Source organism: Nannospalax galili, unplaced genomic scaffold (genome assembly GCF_000622305.1).
Source record: "Nannospalax galili isolate Female #2095 unplaced genomic scaffold, S.galili_v1.0 scaffold653, whole genome shotgun sequence".
Lineage (NCBI taxonomy): Eukaryota > Metazoa > Chordata > Mammalia > Rodentia > Spalacidae > Nannospalax > Nannospalax galili.
In genome coordinates, this window is record NW_008334077.1 from 795,590 (window position 1) to 822,350 (window position 26,761).

Here is a 26,761-nt window from a genome sequence, read left to right on the forward strand (position 1 = left end):
GGACTTCTGATGTTGGGCAGCTTTTTCGGCCTTTTCTAAGTAACTGCATTGCCCACAATCCCCTCCCCAAGTTCTCAGGTTGTGCATGGCAATGGCTTTGCCTCTGTTGCAGATTCTAGTCTTGAGAGGACTGATTCTCAAGAATGGACTTCCATTTCCCTTGATGGCCAGCTATGGTCTTGACTCCACATGTAGCCTTGATATTGGACCTTTCCCATTCCTGGGCACCAAGAGATTTTCCATCATTTTTGTATTACTCTTCTACAGCCCCAAACCCAGTGTCCGTCCACCTGTGCCCTACAGAAAATGTAAAACACCTAAATAAATTTCTAGAGATAAAAATCACAGTCTGGGAAATTTCTCTCTCTCTCTCTCTCTCTCTCTCTCTCTCTCTCTCTCTCACTCCCTCTCTCTCTCTCTCACTCACACACACACACACACACACACACACACACACAAGCATGTGAGGTCTTTAGCTCTTTAAAGCATGCATGATTTTAAGAAATTTTAAATAGATATACTGAATTAACCCTTTTTTCCCCGTTATGTGTTATTCTTATAGTATGTAGTAAAAATGCTACAGGCAGCCTTGTTAGCTTTCTTCTCCCTTGCCAGGCCCCACCCTTCCCTTTCTCCAGTGTCTGGAATGGATTATAGGCTGTTGCATTTTAGCAGCATGATAAAGATGACACCTGTGTGAAAATATAGTAATGGTAAACATTAATGTTACATTTTTCTTTAGAAGTTGAAACTTATATATGTACAAAATGCAATTTCCTTACTTCATTTTCTTATTTCAATTTTAAAGAAGGAAACCTCATTAAAAAAAATTTAACCTAAGTTTCTAAGTGGGAATCAATAAGTAGAGATGAGCTGTGTGAATGTAGTAAAGAACTGAATCGTATGAACGATTTAATTTGAAATATTAAACACTTTGGAGTCATGTGGCTATGAAAGATATACTTGGACAATCACCTCAACTAATTTCATAGGTTTTTGAAATATTTGGAAGGAGGAGTGGAAGGGCAGGTTCTACAGCAGAGGGAACTCAAGTTCTGTGATATCTGGTTCCATATCAATATATAGAGAGACAGGTTGTTTACACTTATTTAGACCCTAGATACCTCTTAGCTATAGGGCATAAGGCTCAGAGTGTTAGCTGAGCATTTTCTCTGTAAAGGCTAAGGGACAATTCTCTAACGAGTTTGAGAAATGAACTTTGTTCACAATAAAGAAGTTCAAATTTGTACTCCCGTAGAAACTTGAAGTTATGGAAATGAGAGATCCAAGATTCCTGGAGTCATTGAGAAAGGTACAGTATAGAGACCTTCCTGGGACTTTTCTCTGCCTTTTGTGTTCTCTTATATGTGCAATAAGAATGGCATTGATGTCAAGCTACAAGGGAAATTATACTCTCAATACAGTAATATTCACTAAGTACCTCATTAGCCTATGTCCTAGTTAAAATTATAATCTCTTGCCAAGTGTGGTGGTGCATGCTTTTAATCCCAGCACTTGGGAGGTAGAGGCAGGTGGCTTTCTCTGAGTTCTAGGCCAGCCTGGTCTACATAGTGAGTTCCAGGCCAGCTGGGGATACAGGGAGACCCTGTCTCAAAAACACACACACAAAAAAAATTAATAATCTCTTTAATAGCTGTATTTATTTATGATGTAATTAACCTTACAAATAGTTCTAGAATTTTTGCAGTGAACTTTTGAGTTAATTAACTTAATTAAAAATTAAATTAAGGGCTAGGTGTGGTGGCACATGCCTTTAATACCAGCATTTGGGAAGAAGAGGAAAGCAGATCTCTATGAGATATCTGTACATACTGAGTTCCAGGCCAGCTGGGGCTACAGGGAAACGCTGTCTCAAAAGAAGAAAAAAAAAGAAAAATTTTTAAAAAGTAAACTTAAACTTAATTAAACCTTTTAAATGTTAACAATTTTATTTTGTGTGTGTGTGTGTTTGCATGTGTGTGCCACATGTATACAGATGCCCCTGTTTCTGGCGATACAGGCAGTTGTGAACTGCCCAACGTGGATGCTAGGAACTGAACTTGAGTCCTCTGAAAGAGTAGCAAACGTTTTTTAAATTGCTGATCCATTTTTTCAACCCATTATTAAAGCATGTTTTAATAAGGTTTTAACTTGAGGAAATTTTTATATCATTTAGCAGAGTGATAATCTGAACTTGGTCCCAGAAAATCCCAATTTTCTATGGGATTTATACATAAATGGCACTATGAATCTTTCAAGTTACATAATTTTAATATTTACAATGAATTCTTAAGAATTGTTAAAAACAAGGCCGATTTTATGTGGTAAAATTATTTGGGTTTTTATTTTTGTGTGTATGCATGTTCACACGTTCGGGCCTGTGTGTGCCAGCGCATGTGGAGACCTGAGATAGTCATAGAGCACCTTCCTTTTTCAAGCTCCTCACCTTGTTTTCTGGGGCAGGGTCTCACTGAATCTGTAGCTCTCCATTCATTTCTCCTAGTCCAGCTAGCCAGGTTGCCCCAGGGATGCCCTGTCCTCCCCTCTTCAAGACGGATTACAGGCTTGTACCATGGCCACTAGGCTTTTATGTGGGTGCTATGGATCCCAGCTCCTGTCCACTGGCTTGCTGCTTCCCTAGCAAGTGCTCTAACCACTGAGAAATCTCTCTAGTCCCTAAACTCAGCTATTCAAATGAATAGAAAGGAAACCATTCATTTGCGCTTGACTTGGAAAATTATTTTTCACCCTTCTTGACTCCTTTTTCTGATTGATGATTTGAAAACCTTTGATATTCTTGTGTGCTGGATTTTTTTTCCTCTTCATTAATTTAGTTGTTATATTCTTTACACATTGATTTGCACTTCTGCATATTCCACATTTAGTTGTCAGAAAAATCATTTGTAATTTTAACCAGTCTCATCTAGTCCTACTGTAGCCACTCAGCTTGGATAAATAATGCTTGTGTCATCTTTTACCTTATTTTTTTTTACTGTGGCAGAATTTGAAATAATCCAAGGTCTCTAAGGTCTCTATGAAAGATCCTATTATAAAGGAGTCAGTGCTGTTGTTAGTTTGTAGTTAGGCTTGTTGGAATACATGGGGTAGCATCTGTAGATTCTGTGGGTTCATCTTCAGACTCTTGTCACTATTTCCTAAACAGTTCGATATAGCAGCTGTTTATATGTTTGTGTGTATATGTCATCAATATTTGTAGAAACTGATCTACAGATGATTTGAAGTATATGAGAGGCTATGCATAGGATGTGTGTGCATGCTGCATTGGTTTATGTAAGGAATGTGATCATCCTCAGTTTTTTGTGTCCTTATGGAACCTGCATCCAATACTTTGCAAATATCAAGGGACATCAACATATTTTTATTGCTATTTTTAGTATATTCACATGCCCTCTTATGTTATGAGAAGCTTATCGAAGTACAGACTAAGCTTTCGATGACACAGTTTAATATGCAAGTTTTAATGATAGTTTTTGTAGATGTCTATAAAAAGTTATTTATACATGCCAAGATTTGAAATTGTGGACTGTAATCTAAAATGAAACCAAAAGATAATTTAACGTATTTTATATGTTTATTCTCAGAATCATTACATATAATTACATCTTAACATCTTTCTCATGTCGTCACTTTTTATACATGTTCTGAAGAATAAATTGAAAGTGCATTTTTTTCTGAGTATTCTAAATTCCATTTTGATTTGAAGAATTCTGTTGAGACTAGAGATAAATGTTTTATTTATTTTCTCAGAACAAAAGTGACTGATCATTGTCTAGTTTACACATTCTGTACAGACAGTTGTCTTGTATACTTCATGATTAAATTGAATCCCTTTCTGAATAAGCAACTGGAATATATCATGTATTATTCCTATTGGCAGTGAAATATTTGCACAATTAATTTTCAAATTTCTTAGGTGGGTATATACTTTTCAGTGTTTCCAATATTTATACACAGTTATATTCTTTGCACACAATTATGTTCTATTGGGCTAATAATACCTTTACTTCCCAAAATATGACTATAGTAGGAGAGAAAGGACGCACAGAATCTTATTATTACCAGGTAGTTTTTCTAGACTGCTATTTAAAGGAAGTATAATAAGTTAAAGTTTGGGCATAGCTTTTCTTCATTTTAAAAAACGTTAAGAAAAGGAGTTTAGTCAGTACACTCTTTGAACTTTATTATTTAGGAACCTGAATAGTTTCACAGTTCATTAGATAATTTGCCTTTACATGGGTGTATTCAAGGCAGTGTAATCAACATTTTAAAAGGATGTTCAGTGTCATGATATCCTTGTGGATTATATCCTTGTAGATGAGATGTAGAATTAGCTCAGTGTCTGAGCAAGTTCATTTTATCACAGATGATGAGTGATCTCTTGGCTTTGTATATGGCTTATGACTTGTTAACCATTTAGATTAGAGGGATGTTTGTTGTTATTTATTAAACATTTGGAGTGAAACATTTCAAATGAAAACTTAGAACCTCATTATATAACCAAATAAATAGTAAATTACTATCATTGAATTGAGAATTGAGAGTAGTGGTATTTGGAAAAGTCTTCCCAAGGCTATAGTATTCACACTGAGACCTTATTGTGTGACTTCCAAGGAAGACATGAACAAATATTGTTCACCAGCAGATAAAGCACTGAGGACAGGCCAAAGAAACAATCTGAATTTATTGAGGTTACTTACAGGAACATGGATAACTCAAAGCCAACGGTATCATGGAAAAAGCCTGCTTCAGTGTGAGTGACTGCTCAAGACAGCAGCATCCTTGCAGCTCTCAGCACAATTTACAGGCAGCTCCACCAAGACAGTCTCTTCTGAAGGACTAATACTGCTTATATAAGCTTGGGGCCTTGTGAGTCCTGTAACTTTCATACCTTCTTGTGCCTGGCAATGTGCTGGGTCTTCTTGCTCCAGGAGAGCCTGTTTCAATTCTGAGGAAATGGCTGCACAAAAGACTGTCATAAGTGAGGGATCTTTGAAGGGAAACATGATGCACGATGGCTTCAACCTGGTCATCTCATCTGCTTCCCTGGGCTAGGAATGGGAATAGGGAGTTACTCTCAAGAGACATGGGGCATTGTTTGGGAAGAATGGAAAAATTTTAAAACTGGATTGTGCTGATGGGTGTAAAACTCTGTAAACTTACTTAAAAATCATAAGATTGTATATTTTAAACAATCAAGTTTTGGAGCTATGTAAATAATACCAAGCTGTTTTTAAAAGATGCTCTTTAGCAAACAAAATGAAGCTTTTGAAAGTAATACTTAGTCATAGTTTTGAAGACCTGCCATAAGGAAGTAAGATTTTATATTTTCAACTAAGCCCTGTGTTTGGAACTCATAAAAGAAACAGAATTCTTCTAAATTACAGAGTATTTATCCAAGAGGCAAGGGGACCAACATAGTGATAGTGGGTTAGAGACTCATAGGTTTTAATGATGTAGCAGATATAATGCCTAGCACAGCAAAGCACTTAAGACATATAGGAAAATAGATATTGATAAAAGTATGTATGCTTGTATAAATTTTTTGAGAGAACTTACATACCAAGATGTTAATGTTAACAAAGTGTTTTGGATTGTGTGTGTGTGTGTGTGTGTGTGTGTGTGTGTATGTGTATAGCCTAATGGATAATACATACATATATATGTATTTGTATATATTTGCTCATTGTACTGCTCTGTGACTTTATATGTTGGTTAAAAATCTCTCAAGATAGCCAGATAGCCAGTCGTGTTGCAGGACTTTAATCCCAGCACTTGGGAGGTAGAGGCAGGTGGATCTTCGGGAGTTCTAGGCCAGCCTGGTCTCCCTGTGGCTACAGGGAGACCCTGTCTCAAAAAGACCAAAAAGAAAGTCTCTCAAGATAAATATTAAGAGAAGGAAAAACGAGAGGAGAGGAGGTTTGGCTGATTAGGCTTACAACAGCAGACTTCTCAAACACTGTCAGAAATACTGAGAACATCATTCAGTATGTGAAATAAAAGTGAAATTCAGATTCATTGCTTTTCATTAGGAATATACTGTAAAGATCTGTTTCTCAGTGATGAAGATGGTTGGTCTCCTGTAGGGTTAGTTGTAGGGAAGCATGGAGGTGGGGAATTGGTGACATTCTGGAGGTTGACATCCTCTATAGAAGAGTCCTTTTGGACATCTAAAAATGGTTCTATTGGCTCCTAATACCATGATAACTGAAAACTGAGTTATTAACTTTTAATTACTCAGAAAAATCAGCTTCCTAGTTTGTGCGATCTTAAAAAATTCCCAGTTAGTGTAAAAAATCAGTGCCTGGCCTGATATAGACCCAGAAGAAATATTTGTTGAGTGAGCAAATGAATTCTTATAAAGCCCCATTGTTTGCTCTTATTACCATCATCATCTCATTGTTTAAAACTGAGGAACTTGGCTTTGAAGTTCTAACATCTTGGGCTGAGCTTATTCGTAATCCTTTTGCCAAAGGCCTTAAGTCATTTGGAGATTTTTCCTTAAGTCAGTGCTCCTAAATTGATGTTCAATGTCATATAATTAACTGGGCTTAAAATTTAGTTACATATAAAGTAAGTACATGGGTAATCAAATTTCTTTCTTTTGAGTTATCTGAGCATCTAATATGGTAACATGCATTTCGGTTTTAGAGAATAATGATCTCTGAGGTATTTCCAAACTCATTTAAATACAGAATAAATTGTTTCTTGACACCATCCATCAGGGAAGTATTAGAGTATTTCTCATTTGTGTACATTTTATCATTAATTAAAGATTTAATAGGATAGCATTCTTCTGTTCATCTGTCCAAATCATGTTACTCACTCTTGTTAATCCCATAGACAATTTTCTTGACTCTCTCATGTTTCTGGCTCATGTAATGTCATTGAGAAATGTATTTTTGCATGTTTTACAGGGGCTTTGTTGTTGTGGTGGTGGTGGTGGTTTATTTGTATTTTGCAGCGCTAGAAAATGTTCTTGGGATGCACTTACACGTGCCCTACAGATAGATTATTTTTAAAAATATTGAGAATACATTTTGTTAGGTACAGTGTATCTATTTTCAGTGTTATTAAAGTTAGTTAACCACCCCACACCCCGAGAATCTAGCAAAAATAATAAAATTTTAACAGCATTAAATGTTTTGGAAGGCACAATGGACAGAGTGGACTAAACAACTTTCCTGAAGTGATTACTTCTCTCTCTCTCTGAAAGCCTTGAAAAATACACAGTTATCAAACAGGCATCCTGTGTATTAATGTGTTAATTTTGCTCTATAACAAGTGACCACCTAGGATGTTTCCCTAATTTGTTGCAACTTTTATTCATTCATTTAATATGACAGATTCCTGGATGAGATTAAAGTTGTATCTTTTGCCTTTTACAGCATTCATGACTTTGAAATGATTTTAAAACAAAATGCATGTACTGGCCCAAACATCATGTTTCCTATTGTAGTGTCTTATAAATCATCATCTTTCCAAATAAAGTCTTATAAAGGACTAAGAAAAGCCAAACTAGGAAATGTTAGAAATTCCTATAGTCAAAGGGAAATGGATGTTGAGATGTCAAGCAAGCTATGAGAAAGATTATTGCAAGAAAATTTCTTGCCTAGTATTTTTGATAGTTTTCATTTACCTCTAATTTTGGCTTTCACAAATCCATTGTTAATCAAATTCATTTCTTCCTTTGAGAAGCAGGTAGATAAAGAATCATAGTTGTGAAGCAAGATATAAAAATTGAAGAGTAAGGCCAATTAGGATATTTTTACTCTAATTGCCTTAAGTAACTGATCATGTTTAAACTTCTACATCTACCCCAGTGGACAGTAGATGAGGAGTCTCAAGCAATACTTTGTCAGAGTGGCATAAACAGTCTGATGTTTGTGTATATATGTTCTGTCTAGAGCTAGATTAGTTAACTGGAATACATGTTAGGGCTGTAACGTGTTCATTCACTGTAATTCCATTTAGGAAAAATTCCTAGAAATTATGGTAATAGCTAGCCTACAGAAGTATAATCAAGTAAGCGTTTGGAAGATAAAAAGGAAACTTGGCGGGGGGAGCACCATCCAGGGCCTACTTAAACCAAGCAGTTGTGTATTCTGAGTTAATGTCAGTTACCTGACATAGGAAAACATCTCAAAAGACCAGAGCTAATAAAAAAAGAAAGTAGTTCCCCAGACCACAGTAATTTCTCTTTTTTAAAATTTTTTATTTTTATTGAGCTTTTAAATTTTCATATAACATTTTCCACTCAAATCCAGACCCCCTCCCCCATCCATGCCTCCCTCTATATCCCCATGGAACCCTATGCACTCTACCATGCATGTTGAGTCCTTGTCATTAAGGTTTTTGTACCCAAATGTCCTTCAGTATAAATGCATCCATCCACTGGAGTCTAGTCAGCCCATTCAGTGGTTGTATGTAAGTCATACTCCTTCCCTCACCCAGCAGCAATCACTCTCAAATAGTTCCCTATCTAGTGCTGGCCCACCACCTATTTCTCACCTCCCCTTTGGGCCCTTGTTCGATTGAGCTGACATGGGTCCCAGGTTCTATGTCACCGCTGCTGCAGGCTCACATGAACAAGCCTCCAGTGGCCTGGAAGCATCCACCTCCCTGTGTTCATGAACTAGTCTTGGCTCCTACAATCTTTTCGCCTCCTCTTCAGCAATGGCTCCTGAGCCATGGGTGGGTGAGGTTCCATATAGGAGTCCCATTCTACACTACAGTCTCTTATTCTCCAAAACTTGGCCAGTTGTGGCCTTCTGTGTGTATTGTACTCTGATGTGCATGGAAGCCTCACTCACAGTAATTTCTTAATCATAACATCAGAATAGGGTTCTACATTATATACATTAACATCTATAACCATGGATAGTATTCAAAGCAGCTCAGCATCCAAAAAGATGCACACGTAGCAATAATGAAGCATATTTGTTCTATCTTGTAGACTGGCTTCCTAGACATTGTGCATAGATCTGCTTGTGGCCTTGAGTTCTGGGCACCCAAGTTCTGCTCATCAAGCTCTCTGCCACAGACAGCCTGTTACCAAACGTGCCTATTTTGTTTCTTTTGCAGGAGCTTGTTAATTCAATGGAATCAGCCCTCCTATGTTTTCAAACAAGGCATAAAAATTTAGCAACAAGTATTTTAAATTTGAAGATTGACCTATAAATGTACTGAAAAAGAACAATATGAAATCCTATGATAATATCTCCAGCCTTTGAAGATAATTCTTTAAGGGAAAATGACATACTTTCTTAGAAATGATTTCCACATTTAACACCAGAAATGAACTTAGTTCCCTTTCATTCTCTATTTATATTGATGTGTTTCATACGGTGTTATTTAATTTTCTTTTTTGTAGCCCCAGCTGGTCTGGAACTTACAATGTAGACCAGACTGGCCTCAATCTCCCAAACATCTGCCTGTCTCTGCCTCCGAGAGCTGGGATTAAAGGCATGTGTCACCACACAGCTTGTGATAGTTAATCTTGATTGTTGACTTGATTGAATTGAGTAACAAATGTTCTGTGAACAAAAATAATGTTGCTTCTCCCTTTAGCTTTTGATTGTGTTTTGTTTCTTTTTCTAGTCCATTTGCTCTGACTAGAACTTTTAGTACTGGGTTGAATAGAAATGACAAAGTGGACATCTTATGATGGTAGTCTTAGGGGAAAAGCCTTATATCTTTCTGTTTGAATATGCTTTGTGGAGTTTTCATATGTATAATTTTTTAATGCTGCTATTGTATTTTTCATGTGTGTTTTTGCTTTTTGGAATATGATGAACCAACTTGGTAGTTGTTTTTGTTGCTATGTTGTTTTGTTTAGCTTATTTTGAGATTGAGTCTCACTGTATAGCCCAGGCTTCCCGTGAACTTGCAATCCTATATCAGTCTTCAGAGTCCCGAGATTACAGGTGTACAAAGGAATTTGAATTGAGTAGTTAATATATAATTGCTATTTAATGATTTTGGCATGTGTAGGTTTGTAGGTATCATTTGGAAGTTGGCTGGTCCTCAGTTTCCTTTATGATGATTTATTTCTTCTGGTATGCATTGATGGTTCTTGATATGTCATCCATGGGAGTACTTGCAAGTCTCTGTTTAAATGTGTTCTTAGGGTCAGAGCCAGGTACCTGAGAGTACTGTTAACATAGACCACTTTCCGTTCAGGCTTGGCTTTATGCATCACTTTTTCTGTGTGTAAAGAGAAAATATTCTGTCACCATAAAATGGAGTTTGCAGCTAACAGCTGCTGCTTTTCCTTCTTTTTACTTATCTTTCTCCTCTTCCTCCCCTCTCTTCCTTCCTCCCTTCCTTGCTTTTTTTCTTTTTCTCTTCTTTCCACTCCCCTTTCCTCCCCCCTTCACTTTTCCTTTCCTTCTTTTTCTTAACAACATACCAGTTCTCTCTGTAGCCCAGGCTGGCTTTATCTTCACTCTGTAACCCATGATGTGCTTGGTAGTCCTGCCTCAGCCTCCTGAGTATAATGCATCTTTGTTTGCAGTCATGTCCTACCATGCTTGGCTTACAGCTACCAATTTTTAGGGAAAATTCTTTTCTGTTTTCCGTGCTAAGCCTTGGTAGATACTGGACTTTGGAAGGCTTTTATGTTGGTTCTTTAGACTCATCTCTTTTAAGAGAACATTTTAAACCATTCTTGATAATTCTGCTTACTAAGTGGAACTCATAAATAATACCATTCACATATTTTTCCTCAACAATTCTCAGTGTTACTGTATCATATACTTTATAACGTGTGACTATTGCTGTGCTTTTCTATTGCCACTGTAGATGTGGTTACAGTCCTTTGTTACAGATATGGTGAAGTGATTGTTACTATTTTGCATTCTGACAGAGTAAGTCCTCTTTAAAATACTCTGCAAACCAGGAAGGAGTGTAGATAACACTACACTTCCCTTTTAGCAGTTACAGCTTACAAAGGATGGATTTGTTTTCTTAGTCTAGAAGTAAGTGGGCATCCATTTGATTATTTGAGAGAATAGCCTTTTTATTAAACCGATTCTTATAATAAGAAAGATAAGAAAAAATAAAGTTTTTGCTTTACATAGTAGCCTTTAATAATGCTGTGTTTTACATTTTTCTGCAGGTTTTCTTTAGGTGATGCTAGGAGGCCACTTCATGAAACAGCAGTTTTGGTAGAAGATGTGGTTCACACACAATTAATTAACCTGGTAAGAGCATGTATAATCTTATTTGGTATCTCTTCTCTTCATTCTGTTTTTATTGATTCCAATCTAACATTATTTTTTAAAAAGTTTTATCTATAGCTACATTTTTTGTTTTAAGGAGATATGATATAAAATAGCTATATGTACAAGTGTTAAATGCACAATTTGATAAATTTTGAGAATGAGATTTTTTTAACTATTGTACTTTTGGCAAGCATTGAACTTTTTTTCCTCAGAGGTTTATTAAAATTCTTCAAAGTCCTATTTTGGACTGAAGAAACATTTCACAAATGTCATAAAGAATTCTCCGAAATCCTTCAGCATCCTCTGGTATTAGTATAACCATAGTACAATCATAAAAACCTACAATTAATCCCAGCCCAGTAAGTTTGCCATTCTTACTTGAATTCCATCATCTTTGCACCAATCTCCATTTCTTTTCAGAGACCCCATATAGGGAACCACATGGCTGTCAGATTCAGTTGTCGTGTTTTGGTTGTCTCTGTCTATGCTAGGCCTTTGCTGTTTCCTATTCTGTCATGACCTAGATGTTTTTGGAAAGTAGGATGTCCTCCTGTTTGTTGGTCCACACTTGTCATTAGAATGACATCATAGGTTTTGAACAAGATTATCACAGAAGTGATGAGTTCTTACCACTGCTGAATATCAAGGGGTTTTTGTCTTGTGATTGATATAACCGTGACAGCTCATTTAAGGTACTGTATGCTGACCTTTCTCACTGTAAGGTTATATTTGCTTGTGTGCTCTTGGGGATTGAACCCACCAGAGTTTAGTGCATGTGCTTAGCTACTGTGCTATACTTCTAACCCAAGGTATTATTTTTTAAAGTATTAAGGTTAGCAAATACATTGGGCTAGATATTTTCAGAGCTATTTAAATGTTATCTTTTTCTTAATATTTTTCTCAATTTTATCACTCTTCTGCAAGTTTTGATTAATAAAATTGTTTCTACAGCACTTGCCTCACAGTGATTTTTCATTGCTGTTTGTTATTTTCTATTTATTACTTGGAATTCTTCTTAAATGAAAAAACACCTTTGTCTACATTTATTAATTTTCTCTGTATAGCAGAATACGGGTAGATATTTATTAGTTTTCTGTGTATAGCAGAATAGAAGTGGATATTTAAATTTTTTCTTAAATGTTGTTATCCAGTGTTGTCATTATTCTTATTACTCAAGATATCCCAGTGTTGGCCAATGGGAGCATTTTCCTCTCTCAGTTTTAATCTTATGTCTCATCTACATCAGTAATATCAGCAATTCATCTGTGGCATATAGTGCAAATATATCCTTCCAGTATGTCAATTTCATTAACTTTTTACCTTTGCTGCCAGGAGTTTCTGTTTAGCTTACACATATTTTTACTTTAATATAGTCAAAGGCATTAATTTTTATTACTTTTTTTGAATCATAAAATACCATTGTATATCTTGAGTTTAAATAGAATCCACTTGCATTGCTTTCTAATGTCTTTATTATTTCAGGGTTGTTTTTTTTTGCATTTATATCCTTAATTGGTAATCCATTTTGTGATATATGGAGCCAGTTTTATTTTTTGTGGGATAGTTATCCATTTTTATCATATAAAACTTTACCCTTCATCTAAAAATCACTCATCTTAGAACCCAGTCTTTTCCCTAGTAGTTTCTGCTGCCTTCATTATCACATACAGGTTTGTCTCTGTATCCTATACTAGGGTATCTGTTCATGGCTGTACTACTGTGACATTGGGTTATTTATACAGGTTTCACATATATTCCAGGGATTGTCAGGCCTCACTCTCTTCCTTGTTAGCTATGGTTTCCCTTTCTAAAATTTCTGCTACCTGTAGTTAATTACAGCCTGAAAATTAAATATGGAGAATTCCAGAAATAAAGAATTAGTGATTACATTCCATTCTGAGTAGAGTGATGAACTCTCACACCACTCCACCTAGGAAGTAAATCATGTTCGTCCTGAAGAACCATGTTATATGGAGCACATGATTTTTTTAGCCACTTAGTAGCCTTCACAGCTGTCATATTGACTGTTGTTCTATGGATGCTTGGGTTCACCTGATCTATTTTTTTCTCTTTTTAAATTTTTTTATGAATTTCATACAATATATTTTGATCACTTTTAGATCCCTCCCTTATCCATATCTCCCCTTACTACCCCCTGCCCTATTTCATATTCTCTCTCTCTCTCTCGCTATATATATATATATATATATGTGTGTGTGTGTGTGTGTGTGTGTGTGTATACACATACACACAAACACACATATGTGCCTATAGTGTCAAATTTGTGTCCCAAATATCCTTCCCTGTGGGTCCATCCACCAGAGTCTGGTTAGCTAACCAAGAATCACACCCTTAAAGGATATTGACTCTCCCCTTCCCAGAAGCCATCCTTTCAAATAGCTCCTCAGGTTGAGTTGGAGTTTCTTATCCACTTCCTCATGTCTATGCTGGAATTTTGTTGGATTTAAACTTGCATCGGACTTGTCCATGTCCTCACCATTGCTGTGAGTTCATAGGAGGAACTTCCCAGGCTGTCTGGAAAACTCTGTTTTTTGTGGTCAGCCACCACCTCTGGCTCTTACAGTCTTTCCACCCCATCTTCCACAATAATCTCTGAGCCTTTGGAGGCAGAATTTTGATATATGCGTCCAGTTCTGGGATAAGCACTCTACAGTCTCTTATTCTCTGCACACTGGTCAGTTGTTGCTTTCTGTGTTACTCACCATCTGCTGCATAAGAAGCTTCTCTGGTGAAGCTAAAAGATGCATTAATCTATGCAGATGCATTAATCTATGGGTATAATAAGTTATTAGGAGTTGCTTTACTACTATATCTTCTTGGCAGAATAATAGTATTAGGCTCCTATGGCCTGTGACCTGTCTAGCCACATGTTCCTAGGCCTGATTTGAGTGTCAGGTATGGGTTCCATCTTTTAAAGCAGACCTCAAATTCAATTAGGAAGTGATTGTTCACATCCATAAAACTCATGCCACTATTACATTAGAAGACATGTCTTGCCAGGCCAGTTGTTGAAGCAACTGGGATTCACAGTTGGGTAAGCTTAATGATTAATTTTCTTTTCTAGTAAGATGCATAGCATCTTCCATCATTATAAAAGCTCACCTTTAGAGATGAAGCTTTGAAGCTAATACCAGCTTAATTGTAAGACCCTATTGGTCTTACATACATGAGCCATAGAAAAACAAGGAGAAATCAGGCTGGTACTGACTTCACATGATCTATTGAAGGAGCAATCACACTTTCATAACTTTGTTATAGTATATTCTTAAATTTTTTAAAATTGGTTGTTTAACTCTTACTGTACCTAATGTGTACGTTAAAGTGTACCATAGGTGTGCTTGCATAGGTAAAGTGTAATTAGGACATTCAGGTTTGGTATTATTTGCAGTTCTACTAATTCCCTTGGAGTATTGGAATATATCCCTTCAGATAAAAGGGAGATTGTCTACTTACTTTTTTAAAAATATTTTATTTATTATTTTGATTTCATTTGTATGAGTGTTATGCCTGTATGTAGGTAAATGCACCCCTGTTGTGCAATGCCTCCAGAGGACAGAAGAGGCTGTCAGATCCCCTGGAGCTGGAGTTACAGACAGTCGTTAGCTGCCATGTGGGTGCTGGGATTGGAACCCGGGTCTTCTGCAAGAACAGTCAGTGTTCTTAACCGCTGAGTCATCTTTCCAGCCCCTGAAAGGGAGATTGTCTACTTACTTTTGTACTGTAAATGTTTCTATCAATTTGTCTACTGTATAAAAATTTAATCGGTATGTTTATTGAGTTTAAGTGAATTTTTAACTTAGAATTGCAACTTTAGCTTATTAAATCATTCTATGTAAGAACCAGGAAAGTCTGTACAATTGTTCAAGACTTCTGATGTGTCTTTTAGGAGTATTTCAACATTTTCCTTTTTAAGGCTTCACATATTTTTTGTTATATTCCTTTCTAAGTATTTGTCTTCTTCATTGGTTTTGTAAATACATAGTGAAAACATAATGAAGTTTTGTGTTATAAATTCAAGATGCTGAGTAAATTCCAAATAAGATAAACCAAAGAAATAGCCAATGTCCTCAAAGCTGACAGGCTTTCTCAGTCATTAGAGAAGGAATTCTCAAGGAGGCTAGAAGGAAATGGCTTAACAGTCTTCAAGTACTGAATATAGATTTCTAAGATGACGGTTAATTTTCTACTTTCTCATGGCCTTCTTCAGTTGCCTCTGCTTTTTTCTTTTATAAGGATGCAAGTTATTATCTAAATATTGCTATTTTTATGTCTTCAACTCACAGTAGAGCTGCAGCTTCTCTCCCTCCCCCCACCTCTGTATTTGTCTATGTGTTTGTATCTGTGCAATTAGGAATACATGTGTGTATGTGTAGACCAGAGGTCAACCTTGGGTGCCTTTTTCTATTGCTATCCACCTTAATTTTTTAAGACAAGGTCTCTCACAGGTCTCCTCCTATCTTCACTCACAAGTGCTAGGATTGTAGGTCTGTACCACTGTGCCTGCCTTTTTGCTTTTTACATGGATGCTAGGGATTGGGCTCAGGTCATCAGGCTTACTCACTAAGCACTTCACCAATGTAGCCATCTCCCCAGGTCCCAGAGTTTTTCTTTCTAAAGAATTATATGTCCTTTAAAGGAAGGAAGAGGTAAAGGAGGGTACTTAACCATCTAGTTCCATTCTCACACTCATCCTTCTCACAGATTCCAGCTACCTTTGGGGATTTTCCTTCAGCCTGACTATAAGTCTCGGTAATATTTTTAATAATACTGTTGTTGTAGTGATGAAATTCTAAAGCTCGTTTAATATTGTAAGATATTAGAGTTAGTGATTCTAGTATCTTCTGATATTCGATTTCGATGACAAGTGAACTGTTAATTCATTTCTTTTCCTGAAACACATTGTTGCTCCTTTTCTGAGTATTTTTATTACTGTTGTTTTAACTTGGCTCTGTTAATGGAAGAGTAATTAGACACACCTAGATTCTTGCCACATCCTATTTAGAAGACAGGAAAGTGATTCTATCATCCTATCTCTCTCCTGTCTTGTGTCTAACTGAAGCAAGGAGCTGTGGCTCCCTAACAGAAGGAGCTTAATGCTTCATCTGACGCTCAAGAGGAGAGAATTGTGGAAGGCCTATACTATTACCAACATCCCTTCACTCTATGTTCCCACATGTAAAATAATAATACAGATATAATGATAATAATAATTGTAATAAAGCAGGCCATAATAGCTGCTGTTCAGGCTCCATCACTGTGTTTCAGTCAGTTGAATCTTCTAAGTTGTAGTGGGAGCCCCCAAAAATCTGAATTCTCTTGAAGCTGAGATTCAGTATCAGTCTTGAGACTGGGTGAAGATGCTTTGAGGACCACATGAAAGTACAGATTCCTAGTATGTTCCCCATAGATTCTTTTGCAGAAGGCTTGGGGATGATCAAGTAGTTGCTGTTTTAAATATGCACTCAAGAACTTTGTAATCTAAATAATCCAGCTTTGAGAAACATTACAACTAGTGGTTTATAATGGGGCTGCTCTCAAATTGCCAGTGTTTTTAAAAAGTAAAACTGAAAATTTAAAGACATGATTTGAACTGTCAGTTAAGTGGACAAGATACAATTACTCTGTAAAACTATTAAGTAATAATATGAACTTTGACTATAAACTAATGAAATGATTGTTCAATTTATTCCCTAATGGATCTGAGTGCCTCTTTCTTCTAAATCAAACCTTCTTAAACTATAAAAATTTTCAGTAATGCTTATATTACTTAAAGACAGCAAATATCCTCATATGTTAATGTATATTTGAATATTTCGTGAAAATCAATGGCGTGATTAGAATAGTTTGCATTAATAACTCAACTCATGTAGCATATTTATAGACTGCCATTTTCATTTTAGAGACAGAGGAATAATAGGTTTTGTCTTAGTTACTTTTCTGTTGCTGTGATAAAACACCATGACCAAAGGAATTGAGAAAAGGAAGGGTTTATTTGCACTTACAGTTCCAAAGGGGTAAGAAGTATAATTATATACTTTTAATCATCAAATTTATATTTACATAATAATATACTAATCAAAATAATTATTCCTTTAATCCAGGGCTCAACATGTGGCCCAAATCTTGAGCTTGAAAGAGTAACATATGCTCCCAAGAGCTTGTTTCATTTTCATTTGGGACCTTTTAACTCCTTCTATGATCTGTGTGTGTCTGCAACATTTTACTGGATAAGGGAACATACTCTCTAAAATGATTTCTGTCATCCATCGACTCATCCCTTTTGTCCTGTACCCCCGCGTTCTTCTTCATTATCAGCTTAGCATGCTCCTTTTAGCCCCTCAGAATTTTTTCTCCTCCATTTTCCTGTGCACTATTAATCATTCTTCTTTCTTGTCTTAGTGCCTTCAAGTAGATAACCTGTGTTTTCAACATGGCATGTTGGGAAAATTTTTATCTGCTTTCATTATTTAACCAGTCAATAGATTATTGCCGAAGGTCAACATATTTCTGGCAATAATGATGGCAGATATTTTTGAAAATAACCTGATATATAGCTATGCCATAATTCATTTAAGAAATAATTTACAGTAAGACTGGCTTATAAGCGTCAGGAGTGGGCACACAGGAGGCAGGCAGGAGGATTACAAGCTCAAAGTTAGTTTGGCATACATAGTGAAACCCTGTTCTAAAAGGAAGGAAAGAAGGAAGGGAGAGAAGGAGGAATGGAGGGAGGGAGGAAAGGAGGGAAGAGAAAAAAGGCTAGTTATATATTAAAGCTGAAACTTTTCCTTAAGTTTTTTTTTTTTTTTGCTTGCTTGTTTCCTCTGTCTTTTATATATAGTTCCCTTTGAATCTTCTCCCTTTATAAGATCCTTCAATCTTACTTAAGATCCTTCATTCTTAACACTTCAGCCAGGCCTACCCTCCATTGCAAGTAATTTCACCTTCTCCACTGTGTTCAGTTTATTAGTTATGAATAGATGACTGCCTTAGGCCTTATTATTTTTTGATGATTTTCTCCATGTAGTTTATAAGATAGGTAAACCAGTAAAAATATTTAGTTTGATCTTTTTGTTCATTGTGTTGTGTTTTGTTTTTGTTTTGTTTTGTTTGATACAGGGTCTCTCTGTAGCCCCAGCTGGCCTGGAACTCACTGTAGACCAGGCTGGCCTTGAACTGACAGAGATCCACCTGCCTCTGCCTCAGGCATGCTGGGATTAAAGTCATGTGCCCTGGCTTAAAAATTTTTAGTTTAAAATCTGCATGAAGCTGTTGATTTTATTTCTTCTGGAGCAGATTTGAATAACAAAATCATGGTACTTTTTTATGTATTGTATGTTTGGCGCCTAGGTATTGAAACCAGGGCCTTGTATACACTAACCAAGAGCCCACTCTTCCACTCTGTTATACTCACATTCCAAATACTAAGGTTTTTAAGTTGAATGATACTTAAGAAATCATTTTAGTCAATGGCCATGTAAGTTTAAACAGAATGAAAATTTTTATTTTTATAGGTTATAAATAGTTTAATATTGGTCATTTTATATTATATGAATAACTTTTATTAATGAACATAGTCTGAACTAATGACTTTTTAATTAACACCATAGTAACCATGCCAACTCTTGTGTCTGGGTGTCTCCTTGACAATCTCAGTTTGGTATTCCACCCAAAAAGATAAAGAAATAATGCGGGTATGCTTGAGAATTAACATAAGGAAGGCTTGCAAGCAGCACACCCCAGATGTGGAAGTTGGGAAGGACAGGTGACGTTGGATGAATGTGAACCTGGGATGAAAAGACCAGATGGTCTGTGAGGATTAAGTGTGGAGTGAAAGGAACTTGAACTTGTACTTCCTCAATGAAACTGGGAAAATTGTTCTTAAATAAATTATGGGTGTGACCTGACTGGAGACACAGTGGGTTCCAGAGTCAGTTCCATAGGAACAGGGTGAAGACATAGACAGCTCCATATGCACAGGTTGAGGGACACAAGAGAGATCCATCAGCACAGTTCTGAGAGACATCTGGGGGAACAGGTATCCCCAGGGTTCGGGGCCACTTGTATTTTAAGAGTCAGGCTTTTATTTTGTTCAGAGTTTTTGTAAAGTTGATGTATTAGAGATCATTAGAGACTTCAAGCATTTCAGTTTCCTTATTTTTACAGTGTTGCAGGGCTAATGTTTACTTTTTATAGGGTTACCAAGAATGGCAGTTTAGATTATAATATGCATAAAAACTTGATGAAATTCCTAGGTATAATATCCCTTCTCTGTTAGAGAAACAGTTCTAATAAATGACTACTTTGATTATTAATAACAGGCCTACCCAGTGGTATGATTCAGATAAGAAATGAATTGAAAGTACATCGGGGATTCAAAATTTACCGGAGATATTTTCATATCTTTAGTTTCTTTCTTCCCAACTCTTCATTTGCACCGATTAAAATTGTGTGACTGATTCTGTTATTATATATCCTTTCAAATTCAAAACCAGCCATGGTTTCTGATGGTCACAGAGCTATTTTATTTCTCTTCATTCAAAGTCAGTTATGAGAAAAATCTCAACATTAATCTCTTTTCTCATGCTGTGACAAAATACTTGGCAAAAACAACTTAAAGGAAGGAGGATGTATTTGGGCTCATGGTTTTAGAGGCTGCCATCCATCTTGTCAAGGAAGTGCTTCAGTCTCTGGAGGTGGGACTCTGTGGCAGAGTCTAACTAATATAAGCAAGGAGCTCAGGTAAGAAGAAACCTTTAAAGGTCTGCCCCCACTGACACCCACCTCTGCCAACCAGACCTTATGTCTCCAAAAACAGGCTCACCAGATAGGGACCAGGTGTTCAAACCCATTAGCCTGAGAGATTCAAATCCTAACTGTAGATTCAAACCATAAGTTTATTTTATATATAGAACAAAATTCTCTACATTCCATGTAAAAAATAATATTGCATTTCCAACTGTAAAAATCTGTCAGGCAGCTACATAGCTATTCACTTTGCTGTAATGTGTTTTCATATCAGAACCAATATCAAATGCTCTCTAACTACAAAAAGTAATGATAGTGAAAAGGGGGTTTACAGAATTAAAGTCTACCAAATTCTCTCTTGTCTCCCATTTCTCCCTGCTTTTGAGTTTGGCAGCGAATCTCCCCATTAGAAGCCATGTAATTTGTGAACATGTAAAATAAATGAAGTAAAGGTACTACTATACATAGGAAACTAGTTAATTGCAGACTGGAAGCAGTCTCTATCCACTAAACCTTCAGACTTTATCCTGTGTCAGCTAGGGCACAGGTAGCTCCACAAACGTTCTGTTTGAATGAGGTAAAGGCATTCACAAATACCATCCAGGAAAACATTCTTGGTATCTCCATCTCTTGTTCCTAGGGAGCAAATGAAATACTACATGTTTAGTATTAACAGATCAAACCTATACATGCTTTGGGGAAAACTTACCAGCACACACATATACATTCAAAGTGGTTCAAAATAGACCACAGTGTGCCAGAAAAATCTGATTATCTTTCTTCATTTTTACTGACAATTTTCTTTGCTTTAGATTGGACTGTGAAACACAAATGTAAAAATATAGACTTTACTGTGTTTCCTGTGGGAAGTTTCCTTTCTATAAACTTTTCTGAGTGATTGCTCTTAGTATGGTTTTTGGGTTTTGTTGTTGTTGTTGTTTTTCTTAACTTTTTTTACTCTTGTGTATTTAATTCCACTTCTTGCCTCATGAAAATACTGCTGTGTCTTGCCTTTTAAAAATATATTAAGTACTGGGGCTGGAGCAATGGCTCAGCAGTTCAGAGCACTGACTGCTCTTGCAGAGAACCCGGGTTCGATTCCCAGCACCCACATGGCAGCTATGAACCGTCCTTAACTCCTGTTCCAGGGGAATCCAAAGCCCTCTTTGGACCTCTGTGGCAGTGCACAACATGGGTACATTCACATACATGCAGTCAATATACTCATACACATAAAATAAAAAGAATAAATAAAATATTTTTTAAAGTACTTATAAAAATATATTAAGTGGGCATAGCTACTGACTGGTGTTTACCTGTTACCGTGTGACACAAAATGGGCATGTTGTAAGTAAAATGTCTCTTAATCTATATTTCCCCTGCCAACTGGCATGAAAGATTGGCCAGAGGCACACAGAATGCCTGAGGATCTATTAGGAAGGAACTTCCAGGTTTCCCCACTACTCAAGATCTCCTTTTGTTTCTTTCATTCCTTTTATTCCACTAATAATCCATTCATTTAAAAAGGTCTTACAAAATGTCAGAGAATTTCGGGTTGTAAATTTTCTATAGCTGCAGTATAATGTCTCATGTTACTTAGTTTTCTTAGCAGAGATGTAAGATAAAAAATCTCACTTTTCATTTCTACCTCTTTCCTTTTTGTATTCTTCCCCATAGGGTTTCCTTGGGTTTACTTCTGGTTTGATTGAATCCTATCCTGACTTTAGGTAAATACTTCTAGTTACATGAATTCTGTACAATATTTTGGGTTTGTTATCTATCCTGAAAGTTTTATCTCTGACTAAAGCTTTTCACAAATTCTGAGTGTATTTATTATGTTTACCAGAGAAGTACAGAATTTTCATGAAACTTCCACCCTCAAGATGGAGTGGCACCACTTCATTGAAATAAGCAGAGATTTGTGCTGAGTAGAAATTGTGACTGAGCTTACCATGTTGGTAATAAACTTTAGACCAGTTTTGAATAAAGCTCAAAAATGGTCATGATTTCTCTTATTTGTGTAGATATTTTCGTGTCTGAAATTATTCAAACTTAAATACCAGAAACCTCCTTGTTTCATTCATAAAATATGATTCTCCAACATCATATTTAAAATCATATTGATTTTTCATTATATGAATCTGTAGGCAACAAGAAGGCATTAAATCTTGGGTTTCTTTCATATGTAATTATAGATAAATAGATATGTATTTATGTGCATACATAAAATAGTAGTATATTAGTCAATGAAGTATGTATTCTCAGGATTATTCTGGAGGTTATTGATAGCCTTAAGTTATGAAAACTAATGAGTAACCATTAATGAGTGAAGAGTCCTGTGTAATCACCACCCAGATTCATCCTGTCCCTTCACTCCCTTCTCTTTGTAACTCCCTTTATTCTTTTTTCTAGTGCTTTCTAATTTGGAATACATTTTCTGAGTCTTCTAGTCACATTTAAAATTGTGTATTCTCCTTGGTATCTAAACTAAGAGACTATTTAAAACTTTTCTAGATTCTTTGCACGATCTTTGGAAGACTTTTATTTATAGGTAACTCCATATTTTCCTTTCCTCTTCTGCATCTATGTGGCTGATAAATTTTAGTTTTATTTTACTCTACCTTGGTTGTTATATGACTATAATTAGAATGTTTTTTTCTCAAATCTCAGTATTTTATTTTATATTTGAACAATATATTAATTCTTTCTTGAAGTATGTATTTTTATTTCTTTACACTAGGAATTTAACTCTTCATCCACCATTATGTTTTATTAGGCTTATTTCACTACATTTGGTAGATTTAATTTTTAAAAGTATGTATTTTATTTATTATTTTTATTTTATGTGTATTAGTGTATTGCCTGCATGTAGGTAGGGGCACCCAGGTCGTGCAATGCTGCAGAGTTCAGAAAAGGGCATCAGATCCCCTGAAACTGGAGTTACAGAAGGCTGTTAGCTGCCGTGTGGGTGCTGGGAATCAAACTCAGGTCCTCTGCAAGAGCAGCCAGTGCTCTTAACCACTGAGCCACCTCTCCAGGCCGTGTTCAAATTTTTTAATGCTGATTATTTTAAATGTTTGTAGTCATTTTTAAATTTCTAAATGAATTTTTAAATCACATATTTTGCTTCCTAAGGAGATATTAACTATCCTTGGACACTTCTCTGGATTAAGTTGTAGCAAGTTGCAAGTGTTCCATGTATTTTGTTTTACGTGTGTGTGTGTGTGTGTGTGTGTGTGTGTGTGTGTGTGTGAAAAAAAATATGTATATGATGTATATATTGTATATAACTTGAAATTCAAAAGTACTGTTTATATTGAAAGTAGTGAGAATACAATTGATTTCAAATTTATTTTATTTTAAGCTTTTTCTTCTTCTTCTTCTTTTTGTCTTTTTGAGACAGGGTCTCCCTGTAGCCCCAGCTATCCTGGAACCCACTATGTAGACCAGGCTGGCCTTGAACTCACAGAGATCCGCCTGCCTCTGCCTCCCGGGTGCTGGGATTAAAGGCGTGCGCCACCACGCCCAGCTTACTTTAAACATTTTTAAAATTTATTGTTATTTTATGTGTATGAGTGTGCTGCCTGCATGTGTAAGTGCACTCGTGTCATGCAGTGCCTATGGAAGGAAGAAGAGGGCTTTGAATTCCCTGGAACTGAAGTTATGGATGATTGTTAAGCACCATGTGGATACTGGGAATTGAACTTAGGTCTTCTGTAAGAACAGCCAGTGCTTTTAACTACTGAGCCATCTCTCTAGCCCCTTGATTTTAATGTTAATGTAAACAGAAATGAAGTTTTTTTAATTTTTAAAAATTTTATTTATCATTTTTATTTTATGTGTGTGCGTGTATTGCATGTAGGTAAGTGCACCCCTGTCGTGCAACGCCTACAGAAGACAGAAGAGGCTCTCAGATCCCCTGAGACTGGAGTTACAGGCAGTTGTTAGCTGCCATGTGGGTGTTGGGATTCCAACCCGAGTCTTCTGCAAGAACAGCCAGTGCTCTTAACCACTGAGCCATCTTTCCAGCCCCAGAAATGAAGTTTTTAACTATGTCACTTAGTAAAAGCTCAAGTACACATCCTGAGAGCACTTGAGGGGCTGTTTTGAAGATGATATTTTCAGTAAAATTTACTGATACTATATTTACTAATTAATATAAAAATTAAGTAATAAAAATTAAGTAATAGACATTAGAATAAATACTTGAATCATTTATGACTTGAAGTGTATTTAATCTAAAGCTTATTTATCTGCTTTTCTTTTTTGCACTGTAGTCAGGATAAGACCATGGCAGTCAGTGGCCTAAGCACATGCTGACAAGAAAGAACCAAGATATGATAATTGCTAAAAAACACAGATACCCAGAAGTACAGGTTATCTAACTTGTTTATACATAAAAATTATATATATTTATAAATTACATCCTGGAAAGTATGTATTTATTGAAAATCTTTATTTTCCTAGTACTGGGGATTAAACTCAGACAGGGTCTTCCTTGCTCATAACCTGAACATGGCATCATTTCTGGCATGGCATATAGCTGATTAAATGTATAAATCACCAGGGATGTAAATATGTTTGAAGATGATACGTAAAACACTGTGGATCTTTTTAGAACTCTCTGGCATTGCTGCATTGGTTTAGACTTCACAGAGAAATGTTCTCGTGTGCTCATTCTCTTTGAATGCAGAAGTTTCCTCTTACAGAGATTTTTAGGGTGTTCTTTGGACTTGGTCTAAGATGTTGTGCTAATACGAGAATTTAAAAAAGCAATATTGTTTCTGATAAAACTTTTGCCCACATATATTTTGTATAATAGTTTAATAATTAACTTTTCTTCCCATCATAAAAGACTCAGCTTTATTCTTTTCTGTCATATTGTTGTTGTTGTTCTAAGTTTGCAAGCATTTGATTTCTTTGCTAAGAATAAGGTTGTTAAGGTGTGTTATGTTTACTGGATACTCCTTTTTTATATTTAAAAGTAAAAGTTTTTGGTCAACAACATTTTATTTAATAACTTTTGTATTTTTCTCTGCCATATCATATGTAAGATAAAGGCATGTATTTTGTAAAATCAGATGCAATGATGATATAGCTAATATTTTTTCAAATGTCTTTCAAGTAGAAATAAAATGCTACAATTTTTTTTTCTGAAATATTTGATTTCGTCTCTTTTTATGCTAGTTAGGAAATCAAAGTTCTGTATAACATGAGGAGTTATTTATCTACCTCAATGACTGTTTTCAAAAAATCATAATGATAATTAATAAGTTGTTCTTTTATTGACACTTGAATTTCAGAACCAAATGTTTCCTTGCTTTAATCTAAGTCTTTTCTCTTATAAGAAGCTACTTAGTCACTCAATTTAATTTTGAATGCCTGAAGGGCTTTGCATTATGTTGTTAGGAGCAGAATTCCTATTCTTAAATGTCAAATAGAGCATGTAGGGTTTTTTTTAATTTTATGTCAAGAAATGAAATTTACCCATTGGTTTGTATGAAATCACCTGATGATGTCCCGAGTTTCTACTTGGAGCATGAGCAATATTTCCTAAACATAAACTGGAGATAGGGGATCAAAAAGAAAATTGGAACCAGATTTTCAACATCATTGAATTTCAAACTGAGTAATTCTAGAGATAGCTGGAGGCAATTGAAATTTTAAAGTGGTAATAGTGAGAAAAGCAGATAGAAAACTTGGCTCTTTTGTATAGGATAGTGAAAATTTTCAAAAGACTGTATCTGGAGAGGTCTGTAGGAAAGGTATTACAATATTTAGATTAGAAATATTTGCTCTTGGTTAAATGACAGTGGATGCCAAATGTAAAAGTTAGGAGTACTACATCTTCAAAACATTACAATAATATGGAACTTGAGACTATGAAGGATTCCAGTGCCAGAGAAGGAGAGGGAAGGACAGGTGATGCCCCGCCTCTGGGGGATGTGTTTCATGCAGCAGAAAGGGCAAGATCAAGTTGTGGGGGTTGATTATGGCCTTAGACACATTAGTTTAAAACTGAAAAGTGACAGGGTAAGAAAGATTTTAGAACAGTGGAGAGTACAGGTTCAGGGAAGCATCCTTTGTCTGGAAATGGGCATCGTTACAACCAAGGATACCTGTAACAGCATTTCAAAGACTCAAGAGACCTGCAAAAGGAATATGGAGCCAGTATCTATATGTATATATGTGTCCATATATAGTCACTTCCTTTCTAAGCAGATAAAAGGAAAATGTAGACTGGTGCTGGCAAGCTTTTTTGAGAAATGATCTTTCTGGTACAGATAAATGGAACAGTAAGCATGTGTTCTTGCTGCTCTATGTCTTATTCATGTGAGTTTTGAAATACTTATCTTGTTGAGTGTGGCTCACTCTGCTGAGGAACAGTAGTCCCAAATTTTTAGAATTAATATCGCTTTCTTTTGCTTCAGTTTCTGATTTTTATATTTACTACTTATAAATAATAGTCTGAGTATAAATTAAATCCTCTATCGCTAGGAAGAGATGAGTTGAACACCATGTGACAGTCACCTCTCTCATAACTGCATCAGTATGTGTTCCGAGCATGAGGGCAGTAAAGGTTCTGAAGTGCCAGTGTTTACTAATCTCTTGAAATTGTCTACAGACATACCTCTCTGAATGTACCCAAACTTGTCTGATTTCAGAAGTTTGGACACTAAGCAGTGTCAGGGCTGTTTAATACTTGGATAGGAGACTGACTAATCTCATGAAATTCACATACCTCATAG

At 35.9% G+C, this 26,761-nt stretch overlaps 1 protein-coding gene across 2 annotated transcripts in view; it reads left to right on the forward strand.

The window, feature by feature from the left end:
* Supt3h (SPT3 homolog, SAGA and STAGA complex component) overlaps window positions 1–26,761 on the forward strand; it is a 459,651-nt gene that overhangs the window by 218,052 nt on the left and 214,838 nt on the right. For both annotated transcript variants that reach the window (XM_029561584.1, XM_008829029.3), the window contains exon 3: window positions 11,138–11,222. In XM_029561584.1, the coding sequence (XP_029417444.1) occupies window positions 11,138–11,222 (85 nt within the window). The remainder of the gene's footprint in view (window positions 1–11,137; window positions 11,223–26,761) is intronic.